At 54.6% G+C, this 14,153-nt stretch overlaps 2 protein-coding genes across 2 annotated transcripts in view; both read left to right on the top strand.

The window, feature by feature from the left end:
- The first annotated feature begins 922 nt into the window (after nt 1-922).
- Nucleotides 923-4,747, top strand: RAN (RAN, member RAS oncogene family). Its single transcript, XM_058691521.1, has 7 exons — nt 923-1,036; nt 1,626-1,671; nt 2,037-2,121; nt 2,197-2,322; nt 3,493-3,680; nt 4,096-4,266; nt 4,355-4,747. Exons 2-7 carry the CDS (start codon nt 1,636-1,638, stop codon nt 4,397-4,399), a joined length of 651 nt encoding a protein of 216 aa, XP_058547504.1. The 5' UTR covers nt 923-1,036; nt 1,626-1,635; the 3' UTR covers nt 4,400-4,747.
- Nucleotides 4,748-6,979: 2,232 nt separating this feature from the next.
- The window catches only part of ADGRD1 (adhesion G protein-coupled receptor D1), a 180,071-nt gene continuing 172,897 nt past the window's right edge, over nt 6,980-14,153 (top strand). The window contains exon 1 of the mRNA XM_058691526.1: nt 6,980-6,998. The gene's annotated coding sequence lies outside the window, so the exon portion shown is untranslated. The remainder of the gene's footprint in view (nt 6,999-14,153) is intronic.

Below are 14,153 nucleotides of genomic sequence, written 5' to 3' on the forward strand. Positions count from 1 at the left end.
GTGGGTGTCCCCCCACAGCATGTGAGTGCTGACTGCACAGATGGATCCCCTCTGCACTCTTTGACAGCTTAATCCCCTCCAGAGTCGGGAACCTAAACACTCATTGATTGGATCCACGTTTGTAACTAGGATAAGAGCTGCCAAAGTTGAAAACACAATTTCATCATCCTGTTTGCAGGATACTGTCACCAAAGCCGCTGACCGATTAGAAGCTTTAAGGAAAGGGTGGCTGGCTTTTCAAGGAGGGAAAATGCAAGTCTTTGCGTCCTTTATCCCCCCAGGAGGTCCTGGTTGAGGCCAGGGACACGGAGGTGGGGGTGGGGGGAACTGGAAACACACGGAAGGGACAGGGGGTCGAGGGGAGAAAAAGAAGGGAACGAATGAAAGGGGCCGGGGATGGGGAAGGGGGTGTGTGGGAGTAAGGGGCCGAGAGGTGTGGGAGGGAAGGGCTGGGGTGGGACAAGATAGAAAAGGGACTGGGGGACACAGAGAAGGTGCCGTGGGTCTAGGGGACGAAGCGCAGGGGCGTAGGCGTGGCGCGCACCCCAATGTGCGGACCGCTGTACCGCGTGGGCAAGGCGAGCCCCCGGCTGGGGAGCCCTGGCGGCTTTGTGTGGGCCGCTCCCCGCGAGTTTCCCGCCCAAGGGGCCTGCCCTCCGCTCCCGGTTCCGTAGCGCGGCCGCAGCAGGGCGCGCCGCGACGCCGTCGGCGCATGCGCGCGCGCGGGAACCCGCCCTCCGGGCCGGCGCATGTGGCCCCCGCGGGCGGGCGGGCGTGCGCGCGCACGCCCTGCGTCCCGCGCCCGCTCGCGCCCGCCGCCCCGCGTGTCTTTCCCTCCGCGCCAGGCCGACGGGTGTGGCCGCCCGAGCCCGCGGCGTGCGTGCGCGCGCGCGCCGGGCCACGTGGGAGCGGCGCGGCGCCGTTGCCCCGCCCTCCCTCGGCGCGCGCCGGCGTCGGCTGCGTCTCCGGGCATTTGAATTGCGCTTCCGCCATCTTTCCAGCCCTCAGTCAGACGGGCCGAAGACGCTTCTGGAAGGTAGTGAGCTGGGGCCGGGCCGGGGGCCGCAGGGCCGCAGGGTCGAAAGCAGGGGCCTCGCGGGGCCCTGGGAGGGCGGCGGCCTGGGCCGGGGCGCCGGCGGCCGCGTGGGGCCAGGGTCAGGGCGGTGGCGGCGAAGGGGCTCTCCCCTTCCCCCCCGCGGTGGAGGCCGCAGGCCGGCGCCGGGACGCGACCGCGGTGGGGCCTGGGCGGCGGGTCGGGGGACGGGCGGCGGGCCCGGGAGCGGCGGGCGGCCCAGGCGGCGGCGGAGGGCCGGGCGGCGGGCCGAGCGCGCGATCGGGCGGGCGCTGTGCGGTCCCGGCCTCCGCCCGCCTGGCCTCCCGGCCTCCCGCCCCGCGCGGCCTCCCCCGCGGGCTCGGCGCCAGGCCCCGCGGACGGCCGGCCGGGCGGGAGGAGCGCGGCCCGCCGCCGCCGCCTGGAGCGCGCGCGGCCCCCGCCCCGGCCGGGGTGTGCGCGCGTGGGGCCCGGCCGCCGGCGCCCCTTTGTGGGCCCGGGCACGTGGGGCGGGCCGGGCCATGTGGCTCCCCGGCCGCGCCGCCCGCCCCATTTCTTTCTCTTTGCTCCGCAGCACCAGCGCGATGGCTGCCCAGGGAGAGCCCCAAGTCCAATTCAAAGTAGGTCGTCCTCGGGGGTGGGTGCTGCCCGCGGGGACACGCGGGGTCCGCGGGCGGGGCGGCCCCGAACGCCTGCTGGCCGCCTCCGTGCCGCTGCGGCCGTTCGTCCTGGGCCCCGGGGGCGGGTGGGGGTGCGGGCTCCCCGGAACGCGCGGGGACGCTGCGGTGCCCAAGTTTGATTTGTGCGAGTCATCATCGCTCGGCCGGCGCGGCCGCCGTGGGGGGGTGGGGGGAGGCCTTTGTTTTAGGAGCGCCCCCGGGACCCGCAAAGTTAGCGTGTCCGCAGAGGGCTTGCCGGCCCCGGGGTTCCGGGGTCCCGAGCCGAGGCGTCGTCGCGGTTATTTCAAGAATCTGCCTGCCCGCAGCTCGTGTTGGTTGGCGATGGGGGTACCGGGAAGACTACGTTCGTAAAACGTCATCTGACCGGTGAATTTGAGAAGAAGTATGTAGGTACGTGGGGGCGACGCGGGTGCGGGATGCGCGTGGGGCGGCGTTCGTGGGCTAACGTGACGTGTTGTGTTGCAGCCACCTTGGGTGTGGAGGTCCATCCCCTCGTGTTCCACACAAACAGAGGGCCCATCAAGTTCAACGTGTGGGACACGGCCGGGCAGGAGAAGTTCGGGGGGCTCAGAGACGGCTATTACATCCAAGGTAGGGCCTCGCTGCCTGGGGGCTGTTGTCGGGGCGACTTCGGGGGCGTTGGGGGGGGGGGCGTCTGTTCAGGCCGACCACCCTGGGCTTTGACTCCGGGAGGGGAGGACCTCGAAAGTTCTGCCCGAGTCCTGTGCTGCGTCATGACGGGCACCGTTCAGGACAGGCTGTTTTCTACGGAGTTTCATAAAACAACAGCTTCGGAGGAGCTGTTGCCGTAGTTTCTGGAATAGCTGGTTGTTCTTTCAATTGTACTAAGTTTTGCGAGGTTTTTCTTTTTTTCCGTAAAATGTTTGACCGCGGTTACATTGTTGTATCAAACAAAGATGGATACAGAAACTGCCTCCTGAAATCTCACTCCTGTGATGAAAAACTTGTTGGGAATCCTTTCATACCTTTAGCCTGTTTTGAATATGTACAAATATGTGGATTTTTTGCCGCCCCCCCCCCCCCCCCAATCTTGAGCTAAAAAGCTACTAGACTACATACTTGTGGCTGTTGTCTTACTGTGGATTTCTTTCTAGGTCAACATGGAGATTTGAGGGTTTTGGTGGGTCCCCCCCCCCCCAAATTTTTTAAATGTTTATTTTTGAGAGGCAGAGTGCAAGCATGGGAGGGGCAGAGAGAGAGAGAGAGAGACATAGAATCCAAAGCAGCTCTGAGCTGTCAGCACAGAGCCCGATGTGGGGCTCGAACCCACAAACCGTGAGATCATGACCCGAGCAAAGTCAGACTGAACCGACTGAGTCACCCAGGTGCCCTGAGACTTGAGTGTTTTTAACCAAAGGAATAACCTGTTTTGCTATATTTAGTCATTTTAGGACCTTTAAAAGTGGGTTCTTAGACCTTTCGAATAAAGGAGATGAGTTGTCTGGAATGCTGACTTACTGTTGATCTACTTCAGATTTGGGGACGAGGTGGAATTAATGAAGCATTACAGGGACAGATTGGATATGGCAAGCTGGTCATTCACACTTGAGTAGGAAGTGGGATTTTAAATCTTGTGTGTTACAGTGATGTAAGAGTTTTAGACTTGGAAGAGGCCTTGAGAACGAATGGAGCAATGTAGATGACCTGGTTTGGGCCTGAAGTGAAGCCCGTGGTCCTTAGCAGTGTCATCTGTGTGGGACGTTCTACGCGGGTAACAGTCACTGTCAATCTTTCTTTCAGCCCAGTGTGCCATTATAATGTTTGATGTCACATCACGGGTTACTTACAAGAATGTGCCTAACTGGCATCGAGATCTGGTACGAGTGTGTGAAAACATCCCCATTGTGCTGTGTGGCAACAAAGTGGACATTAAGGATAGAAAAGTTAAGGCAAAATCTATTGTCTTTCACCGAAAGAAGAACCTTCAGGTATGTTTCTTGAAACTTTTCCTTTACTGCATTATGGCTTAGTCTAAGATAAAATTCAAAGTAATAGGGTGCATTAAAGTGATGCGTAAATACGTGTTGTACGGATCAAAGGAATTTTATTTAGTTTGGAGCATACTCTAGAATGATCCCTGAGGAGTAGATATTTTGTAACTAGTTTTTGGTTTTTTTTTTAACTTATTTTTTTATTTATTTTTGAGAGAGAGCACTAGTGGGGGAGGGGCAGAGAGAGACGGGGAGACACACTCCGAAGCAGGCTCCAGGCTCCGAGCTGTCAGCACAGAGCCCGATGCGGGCCTCGAACCCACGAACCGCGAGATCATGACCTGAGCCAAAGTCTGATGCTTAACCGACTAAGCCACCCAGGCGCCCCTAACTTTGCTTCCTTCTTAAACAGTACTATGACATTTCTGCCAAAAGTAACTACAACTTTGAAAAGCCCTTCCTGTGGCTTGCGAGAAAACTAATCGGAGACCCTAACTTGGAGTTTGTCGCCATGCCCGCTCTCGCCCCGCCAGAGGTGGTCATGGACCCGGCGTTGGCAGCGCAGTACGAGCACGATCTAGAGGTGAGATGCCTGTGCGCCCGGCGCGGCTCTTGTCGTGCCTCGGTGGACGCCTGGTGGCTTGAGCCTCACTGCGTGTGTCTGTCCCTAGGTTGCTCAGACGACTGCTCTCCCGGACGAGGACGACGACCTGTGAGAGCGGCTGGAGCCGGCGTCAGAAGTCTAGTTTTATAGGCAGCTGTCTGTGATGGCAGTGGTGCGGTGTGTTTGCCACTTTATTACATAGCTGAGCAGAACGTGTGCTTCGTCTTGGGGATGCTGAATGAAGGAGACGGATGGGCTTTGGAGTGAATGTGGCAGTTGAAAAAGTACCTTCATTTTTTGGACCTGCGTATTTAGCTGTTTTGGAGCGCAGTTGTTTCCTTCCTGAGTTTCAAATATAAGACTGCTATGGTCACAGTATCCAGTGGTGAAATTCATTGTCACTGTCCTTCCCATTCCTTTTCGTTTAGAATCAGAATAAAGTTGTATTTCAAATATCTAAGCAAGTGAGCTCATCCCTTGATTGGTAAGCATTTTAAAAACCACTAACGGGGAAAATTGTGCCATGTTACTGTGTAAATTGCTATGTTGTTAGTGTCACTTAGTTTGAAGTTTTCCAGGTTACATTCTTTTTTTTTCGTACGTTTGAATCATTTCACACAAATGATAGGAAAGATGTCCCTAGTATTCTGTTTGGTAAGTTGTCATGGGGTGTGAATACTGTTAGTGCGGTTAAGCTACAGTGATGTTCATCCCCCCTGCCTCGTGACTAAGTAGCGGCACTTAGGGAAGAGCTTGAGACGTACGTGATCTCAGTAAAAGTGTAAAAGTGGTTCGTGTTTTATTAAAGGACGTTTCGAATAGGCATTTTAAGAATTACAGTTGCTATTACTTTGTGGCAAAAGTAACCATGTTCTAATGTAGGGCTTCTCGAAATCCACTGAAACCATACAAATGATGGCAGGAACTTGAGAGGTCTCGTTTGTTAAAAATGAGTATAAGCTGTGCATTTATTTGCTTTTTGTCTCGATGTTCCATGTTTGATGTAAAGTTGGTCTCTAGGAAGGTGGTCCGTGTTTACCCGCTGCTTTCAAGTATTCCCAAGCTTTAACGATGCCCAAGATGAAGGATTTCCGTTGGACACCCACAGCCTTCCCGGTTTTTCCAAAAGGATTTCTGTGGCCGGTTCAGGGGCACAAATACAGCAGGAAGGTAGATCTTAGAATGGCTTCTCCGTGACCGTGAAAGCATTGCAGAATTCCATTGGCTTAAGCCATTTATTTTTGTATGATTTCCACATTTAGAAATGAGTATTATCTTGTTTGAGTTTGGCCCCATCCTCGCCTATACTGTAGCAGTTAAGTCTTGAGTAAGCTCTTTTGCTCACGTGAGGACTGCTGTAGTTCAGTTTACCAAAGTTGTCTAGGTGTCCGCTTACCCTTAGACAATGACTTTCCTACCTAAAAAGATAGGGATCACTTAAATACATGGAAAAATGAGATCCAAAGGGTAGAGTCGAAGAAAATTCAACATTGAGTAAATGGTATCGATAGATTGAATTGCGGTATGTGCCACACCGCTTAGTTCAAAACCAGATTTTAAGTCTGAAACGTGATCAGATTCTTCCATCGTCGGGATGAAACTTCATTCAGATCCGTAACACAAGGCACATGTGTTTGTGACCCACGTGGAATGCCAGCGTGACGTGAATATTCAGAATCTGAACTGTAACCGTTAAATTTGGAAGCTGCTTCACTTACCTGTTTAATATGGGGTGGGAGAGCATTTACAAGTCTTAAAGAAAAATTTGCTGCAAAATACATTGCTGCTTTTTGTCTGGATTTGCTGAATTATCTATGGTGTTCTCTGTGGGAAGGACCGAGCAGTTAGCACGATCGCCGTCGTGACGGGTACGTTTCTCCCTCCATTGAAATCTGCGGCCTGACGGGGGAGCCTTGCATTGAAGGCCTCCTGTGCCCTTACTGAGTTAATGCAGACCCGGGATGGTCTATTGGGAAAATCCGTGAGGCAGCGTTTGGGTTCACACAGTGTGGAGCGTTGGTGCCTTTGGGTGGCGTTTGTCCTTTCTGGTGACCTGTCACGAGCAGAATAAGGAACGGAGCACGGGCAGGGTGTAGGAAAGGCAAGATGCGTGAAAAGCGGTTTGACGATGTGCTGTGTCCTATCAGCATCTCCGGGAAAGGCAGAGGGTTGCAAAAATCTGTTAAACCTCTAAAGGAAACCTCTCGGCTGAGAAGTGTGTGTGTACCTGAAGCAACTCACCTGAGGATTTCTGGCGTTTTCTGTGAGAGCGTCCCTATCTTGGGAAGTTCAGGGTTGAGCACCTGCTTCAGATCGGCTGGACTTGCTAGCCGTGCACGTGGGACACACTCAACCTGCTGTGAGGACCCCCCCCCCCCCCCCCCCCCCCCCGCCCCGCCAAGTTGGGCTGCAGGTTCCTGCCGGACTAACTCCAGAATCAGGCAGGCGCCGGCCCAAGAGGTTCACTGCCACCCTTCCCGCACCTTTGACCCTTGAACTGAAGCCCTGTTGGGGACTGGAAGGTGGGCCTGCCCGCCGCACCCCACGCTCTGAGTCCCGCTCAGGAACGGGTGCCCCGTCTGCAGCTGCACGGCCCCCGGGACGCCCCTCTCCGCCAAAGCCGCCTGCGGGTGCCGCGCCCTAGCTGCCCTGGTCTCCCGCAGCCAGCCGCCTGCAGATGGCCAGCTGTCCCCTCCACCCTGGGTGAAGGGGTAAGTGGTGTCCCTCCCTGGTCTCTCTGCTCTCGCCGGGAGGGCAAGGGTCACCTTCTCCCTCCTCTGTCTCTGTCGACTGACTTTCTGAGGGACCCCTGAGGAGGAGCACTTGGGGGTTGGGGATGGGGTGGGACCACGGGGGTGGGGATCTCCCTCCCGGAGTTAGCAGTTTGCAGCCTCTCCCACCCACTTATTCTAGAGGAGTTAGAGTGTGATGGGAACCTTGCCAGGCGGGTCTAGGGAGTTAGAACCACAGCTGAGCCATGGGAAGGGGACGGAAGCTCAGATTGCATTGGTTTTCAGTCCCTGCCTTTAACGAGCAAAGGAGAAACCACTCCGGGCGAGGGGTCCTTCTGCGATGTGGACAGAGGCTTTCCTGCGCCCTGAGCTACGCGCTCTGCCTGTGCTTGAGCGGGCGTGGGGGCCGCAGGACGCTGATCTGGAAACCACGGCTCAGAAAGCGGGGACTGAGCCCACCTGGGAAGGAACTGGAGGAGAGAAGGCTTTGGGGGCACGGGGTGGGGCCCCGAGGTGAGCCGGGCTGGGGGCCTTGCGGGGGGGGGGGGCATTAGCCCCCTACCTGGGACGCAATGTTCAGAGCACTACGGGAAGGCCCCTGAAGGGTCGAAGCAGCATTTCGGAGACCGTTGGGACAGGTGTGGGGGCAGGTGCCCCGCCGAGGTCCCCTCCATGCCACAGCGTTCCCGGAAAGGAGGGTGGCTGGTGGCCATGACCAAACCATTACCTGTCCAACACCCGTGTAGCAGACACGTGAACGGACACACAGTGTGGGCCCCAGGTGCCAGCTGTTCGTTGAGTACGCCTTTCCCTCCCATCCGAGGTGTAATTGGCAGCTCGAACTTGGGCACGTCTACGGCGTGTCTGCGTGTGGTGTGGTTGGTATTTGACGTAGGTGAGACGGTCGCCCCGACCCAGCTGTTCGACGTGTCCGCCACCACCGTTGTTCGTGTGTGGCGACGGCATTTGTGGCCTGTGCCGCGGTCTCCATGCCGTGCGTGGGGTCCTCAGAGCCTCCTTGTGCGGAAGGGCTCTGTGCCCACCACCACCTCCCCAGCCCCGACCCTAGGCCGCGTCCATCTGCCCTCAAGCGGGCTGCTTTAGGTGGCCCTCCCGACTCTGCCTGGCGTATCTCGCCCAGCAGGTGTCCCCAGGGTTCACGCACGTGGACGGCAGGGTTTCCATTCTTAAGGCTGAGCGATGCCCCATTGTCCACATACGCCCCATTCCTCTGACGGGGCGCCGCGCCTGACGCCGCATCTCGTCCACTGTAACGAAGGTTGCCTCTGGGGCGGAGGGGGAAGGAGCCAAGCTCCCCCCGGCCGACACTCGAGTGTAGTGTGCGTACAGCTAGTGATACGCTCGGTGAGAAGAGCTCACGCGGCACATACCCAGAAGTTCGGGGATTCAGACAGTTGAAAAGTGCAGCCGCCACCCTTCCCTACCACGCAGAGGTGACTGTCGCGGATACTTGGTCGTGTGGCTTTTCAGACGTTTGTTTTCCCGAAGGGCAGGTTGTGCTAAAATACCGTTTCGTGACCATTTTTTACTTTTTATTATGGGCGTTTCTGTGCCAGGCGGTTTTATACCACTTTGGACGTTTGCTAGGGACCTGTAGGGTGTGGGCATGGGCCACCTTGGCGGATCGTGTCTCCGTGTCCTCTCGCGCCTTTCAGAGTGGGTTGAGCGCTAAAAGCAGAGTTTAATGCCACTGCTTAGAACTGCCGTGCACTACTTAAACAGCCGTGTCTTTAATTGTAACCTTCGAAGATGTGCTCTGCCCTACCAAATCCCGGCAGTTGGAAAACCAAAATTGGTCTTTATTTTTCTTTAAAAAAAAAATTTTTTTTTAATGTCTATTTATTTTTGAAAGAGAGGGAGAGACAGAGCGTGAGCAGGGGAGGGGCAGAGAGACAGGGAGATGCAGAATCCCAAGCAGGCTCCAGGCTCCAAGCCGTCAGCACAGAGCCCGACGCGGGGCTCGAACTCACGAACCGCGAGATCCCGACCTGAGCCAAAATCAAGAGTCGGATGCTCAACCGACTGAGCCACCCGGGTGCCCCCAAAATTATTTTTTAGAAAGTTCTATGGGGGTGTCCGGTGGCTCAGTCGGTTGAGCATCCGACTCGATTTTGTCTCAGGTCGGGATCTTGCGGTTCATGAGTTTGAGCCCCGTGCCAGGCTCTTCCACGGTCAGTAAGGAGCCTGCCTGGGGTTCTCTGTCTCTCCCTTGGTCTCTCGGACCGTGCACATGCACGTCCCCGGCCTCTGACACGGTGCAAGACGCGTAGACGCCAGTGTGTGCTGAATCAACCCTTTTATCAAATGCCTCCCTTGCTGCCACTGACCGTGAGCTCCTATTTTGTGTTTTCAGAGGTCTTCTAAGCGAGGGGCACACTCTCGCCCCGTCTTCAAGTATTCGCCTCGTGCTGCGCTCCCGTTTGGAGCCTTGGAGACGCCTACCGGTGACGTTGGGGTTGGATTTGAAGGGAGAAGATCCGGGTGGAAAGTAGGGCTACCCAGAGAGCTGGCAGGGAAACACAGAAATCGAGAGCTTAAGTTGCAAAATCACCCCCACGTAACGGCCCAGATCCCTCAAAACACCGCACTGAGTCCAAGGCATGACAAGTCCTTTGGTCAGCGTGGTTACCACATGCGTGTGCTTACCCTGTGCTCTGTTAGCAGCTTCCGGTCGGTCACCATGTGAGGAGCCGAGGCCACCCGCTGCCCGGTGCTGTCCCAGCAGCACAGACCGAGGGCAGGGCAGCAGTGGGCCTGGGGGGCTTTTTAACCCAAGTGCCGTGATCCGTGTCCCTGGAAGGAGCCTTTGTCATAACAGACAGTCAGTGGCGATTACCTGAAACTGGTCCGCAGCCATTGCTCTCCCTCCACTTGGGGTTCACGTTCCCCTAGACCCTCTTCCACGGGGGCCTCGATGCCCGAGGCTGCGTCCTGTCCCACGCTTGCCGGGGTCAGGAATGCTGTCCCTTCTGGTAACTCCTGCCTGAAGACCTGGGGTGGCTGGCTGAGAAGCAGTCTCTGGACCGCCTCCCCATTGGCAGTCAGAGGGGGGAGTCCAGGAGTCCGAGTGGGGAGCCCAGAGGCGGAGTCTCAGCCAAACCCCTCATGTGACAATCAGAAGGGGGAGCACAGAGGCAGAGTCTCAGCACCCCCCCCCCCCATGTGGCAGTCAGAAGGGGGAGTCCAGAGGTGGAGTCTCAGCCAAGCCCCCATGTGGCAGTCAGATGGGGGAGTCCAGAGGCAGAGGCTCAACGCCCCCGCCCCCATGTGGCAGTCAGAAGGGGGAGTCCAGAGGTGGTCTCAGCCAAGCCCCCTGTGTGACAGAAGGGGGAGCCCAGATGCAGAGTCTCAGTCCCCCTTGATGTGGCAGTCAGAAGCGGGAGCCCAGAGGCAGTCTCAGCGCCCCCCACGGATGTGCATGTGGCAGTCAGAAGCGGGAGCCTCAGACCTCAGGACACACAGCTGCCTGTACAGATCGGGGCCTCCACCCACAGGGCAGCAGGGAGGAGGCGGTGAGCACCGAGCTGTCACATTGTAATGAAAATGGTTATGTAGGGGCGCCTGGGTGGCGCAGTCGGTTAAGCGTCCGACTTCAGCCAGGTCACGATCTCGCGGTCCGTGAGTTCGAGCCCCGCGTCAGGCTCTGGGCTGACGGCTCGGAGCCTGGAGCCTGTTTCCGATTCTGTGTCTCCCTCTCTCTCTGCCCCTCCCCCGTTCATGCTCTGTCTCTCTCTGTCCCAAAAATAAATAAAAAACGTTGAAAAAAAAATAAAAAAAAAAAAAGAAAATGGTTATGTATTCTTCAAATAATTGTTAATAACCAGCTGAACTGTTTACACTATTTTTGCAGAAATGAACATTTTTGTGTGTATGGCTTGAACAGTGTTTCCTTTCCAAGAAGTTGGAACGGGATTATTTGGTCAGAGTTTATTAAAGTCTCTGAGTTTTAAAAGGCCTCGTCCCACTGCTCTTTTGGGACCTGATTTTTTTTTTTTTTTTTTTTTTAATTTTTTTTTTTTTTTCAACGTTTTTAATTTTTATTTTTGGGACAGAGAGAGACAGAGCATGAACGGGGGAGGGGCAGAGACAGAGGGAGACACAGAAGCGGAAACAGGCTCCAGGCTCTGAGCCATCAGCCCAGAGCCTGACGCGGGGCTCGAACTCACGGACCGCGAGATCGTGACCTGGCTGAAGTCGGACGCTTAACCGACTGCGCCACCCAGGCGCCCCCTTGATTTATTTTTTTAATACCTTGGATTATGTTAATAATTTCTTCTGGCTCATCTTGAAACATTAAGGCTACTGTTGTAATCATGCGTCTCTCCGGCCTGTGTTCACTTCTGTCCCCTCACCCTCCCTCCTAGATGTCCCCTCCATGCATCCTAACACCTTGGTGCTGTTTTGGGGAACTCCGACTCCCTGAACTTCCAGAAAGGGGGGGAGGGGTGGATTCGGGCAGCCTCGCTTTTCTGTAGCATTCCTCATCTTTTTGTTTTAGAAGATTTGTTTTTATTTTATTTATTTATTTATTTATATTTTATTTTTTAAAATTTACATCCAAATTAGCATATAGTGCGACAGTGATTTCAGGAGTAGATTCCTTAATGCTCCGTATCTATTTAGCCCATCCCCCCTCCCACCACCCCTCCCGTAATCCTCAGTTCTCCATATTTAAGAGTCTCTTCTGTTTTGTCCCCCTCCCTGTTTTCATATTATTTTTGATTTCCTTCCCTTATGTTCATCTGTTTTGTCTCTTAAAGTTCTCATATGAGTGAAATCGTATGGTTTTTGTCTTTCTCTGACTAATTTCACTTAGCATAATACTCTCCATTTCCATCCATGTAGTTGCAAATGGCAAGATTTCATTCTTTTTGATTGCCGAGTAATCCTCCATTGTATATAAATTCCACATCTTCTTTATCCATTCGTCCCTCGATGGACATTTGGGCTCTTTCCATACTTTGGCTATTGTCGATTGTGCTGCTATAAACATTGGGGGGCACGTGTCCCTTCAAAACAGCACCCCTGTATCCTGTGGATAAAATCCTGGTAGTGTAGTTGCTGGGTCGTAGGGTAGTTCTACTTTTAATTTTTTGAGGAACCCCCATCCTGTTTTCCAGAGTGGCTGCACCAGCTGGCATCCCACCAACGATGCAAAAGAGATCCTCTTTCTCTGCATCCTCGCCAACATCTGTTGTTGCCTGAGTTGTTGATGTGAGCCATTCTGACAGGTGTCAGGTGGTGTCTCATTGTGGTTTTGGTTTGTATTTCCCTGATGATGAGTGAGGTGGAGCATTTTTTCATGTGTCGGCCATCTGGATGTCTTCCTTGGAGAAGTGTCTGTTCACGTCTTTCGCCCATTTCTTCACTGGATTATTTGTTTTGTGGGTGTTGAGTTTGATAAGTTCTTTATAGATTTTGGATACTAGCCCCCCCCCTTTTTTTTAAATCTTTTTTAATGTTTATTCTTGAGAGAGAGACAGAGCGTGAGTGGGGGAGGGGCAGAGAGAGAGGGAGACACAGAATCCGAAGCAGGCTCCAGGCTCCGAGCTGTCAGCACAGAGCCGGTTGCGGGGCTTGAACCCACGGACTGCAAGATCATGACCTGAGCCAAAGTTGGACACCCAACTGACTGAGCCACTCAGGTGCCCCTGGATGCTAATAACCCTTTATCTGATATGTCGTTTGCAAATATCTTCTCCCATTCTGTCGGTTGCCTTTTAGTTTTGCTGATTATTTCCTTCGCTGTGCAGATGCTTTTTATTTTGATGAGGTCCCAGTAGTTCATTTTTGCTTTTGTTTCCCTTGCCTCCGGAGACGTGTTGAGTAAAAAGTTGCTGCGGCCAAGATCAAAGAGGTTTTTGCCTGCTTTCTCCTTGAAGATCTTGATGGCTTCCTGTCTTACATTGAGGTCTTTCATCCATTTTGAGTTTATTTTTGTGTCTGGTGTAAGAAAGTGGTCTAGGTTCATTCTTCCAGATGTCGCTGTCCAGTTTTCCCAGCACCACTTGCTGAAGAGACTGTCTTTATTCCATTGGATATTCTTTCCTGCTTTGTCAGATTCGTTGGCCATACATTTGCGGGTTAGCATTCCTCATCTTTAAGAAACATCTCCAGGGGCGTAGTACAAGGAACCAGTACAAGGTCAGGGTTCCGCAGGGATTGGATTCTGCTGAGGCTCTGTCTCAGGCCACCAGTAGTCCTACCCCGTTAGAGCTCTGCCCCCGTGACTTCCCTGCATCCCGGCCCCCAGTTCCCAAACCAGCCACCCTGGGGGTTAGGGCTTCGGAATGGGATTTGGAGGCGTACAGACATCTGTCCCTATGGCTTGTCAGTTTTGAGATTTCTTGAGGTGCAGATGGTCCTTTAGCCCTGCTGGCAACTGCTTCCTGATGTGCGGAGGGCAACCTGCCCTCAGTGCTGCCCTCAACCGGCCAGCCCTCCGCTCCCCAGGGCAGAGCTCGGCCGCCCTGCGGCATTCAGTCCCCCGTCCTGTTGCCTCTCCCCCACTTCCCCCTGCAGAGATGCCAGTACCTTGGGGGGTGGTGCTCATGGTATCAGGATTTATCCCTGCGGTTGCTTTGCTTTGGTTTGATGAGATGGATTGGTTTCGCTGCCCCAGCCAAGTGAAAATATGCCCCCACCGCCAACCCCACCCTCCAAAGTCCCGCCTGTGAAATATTACTGCCCAAAACATTGAACCTGAATTGGATGCAGCTCATCACCATCAAGTTATAGAAATATGGTAAATTATGCTGCGCAGCTGAGTCCAGAATATGGGAAACTCAACAGAAGAATCAACTTCCCCCTCAAGGGGGGAAGTTGTGGCTTAAAAAGAGCCCTGAAATGAACATGAATGGAAGCAATCTGCATGCCTTGTCTGATCTCGATTTTGCTGAAGTCTAAACACAACTGCTGGATGGTTCAAGAAACTCCGTGTGGCTCCCATGAGTGAGAACACTGTGTCGGTGTGATACATGTTCTGCAAGCTGGCTTTTGTCTGTGTAGGACATTTCTGTGGTGAGAGACAGTCCGGTCGGTCCTTGATCCCTAGCCTCAGCGCTCACACCAGTGCCGGTGCCATCGTCCCGCGAGGGACTGCAGGGTGGCAGT

Source organism: Neofelis nebulosa, chromosome 11, assembly GCF_028018385.1.
Source record: "Neofelis nebulosa isolate mNeoNeb1 chromosome 11, mNeoNeb1.pri, whole genome shotgun sequence".
NCBI lineage: Eukaryota > Metazoa > Chordata > Mammalia > Carnivora > Felidae > Neofelis > Neofelis nebulosa.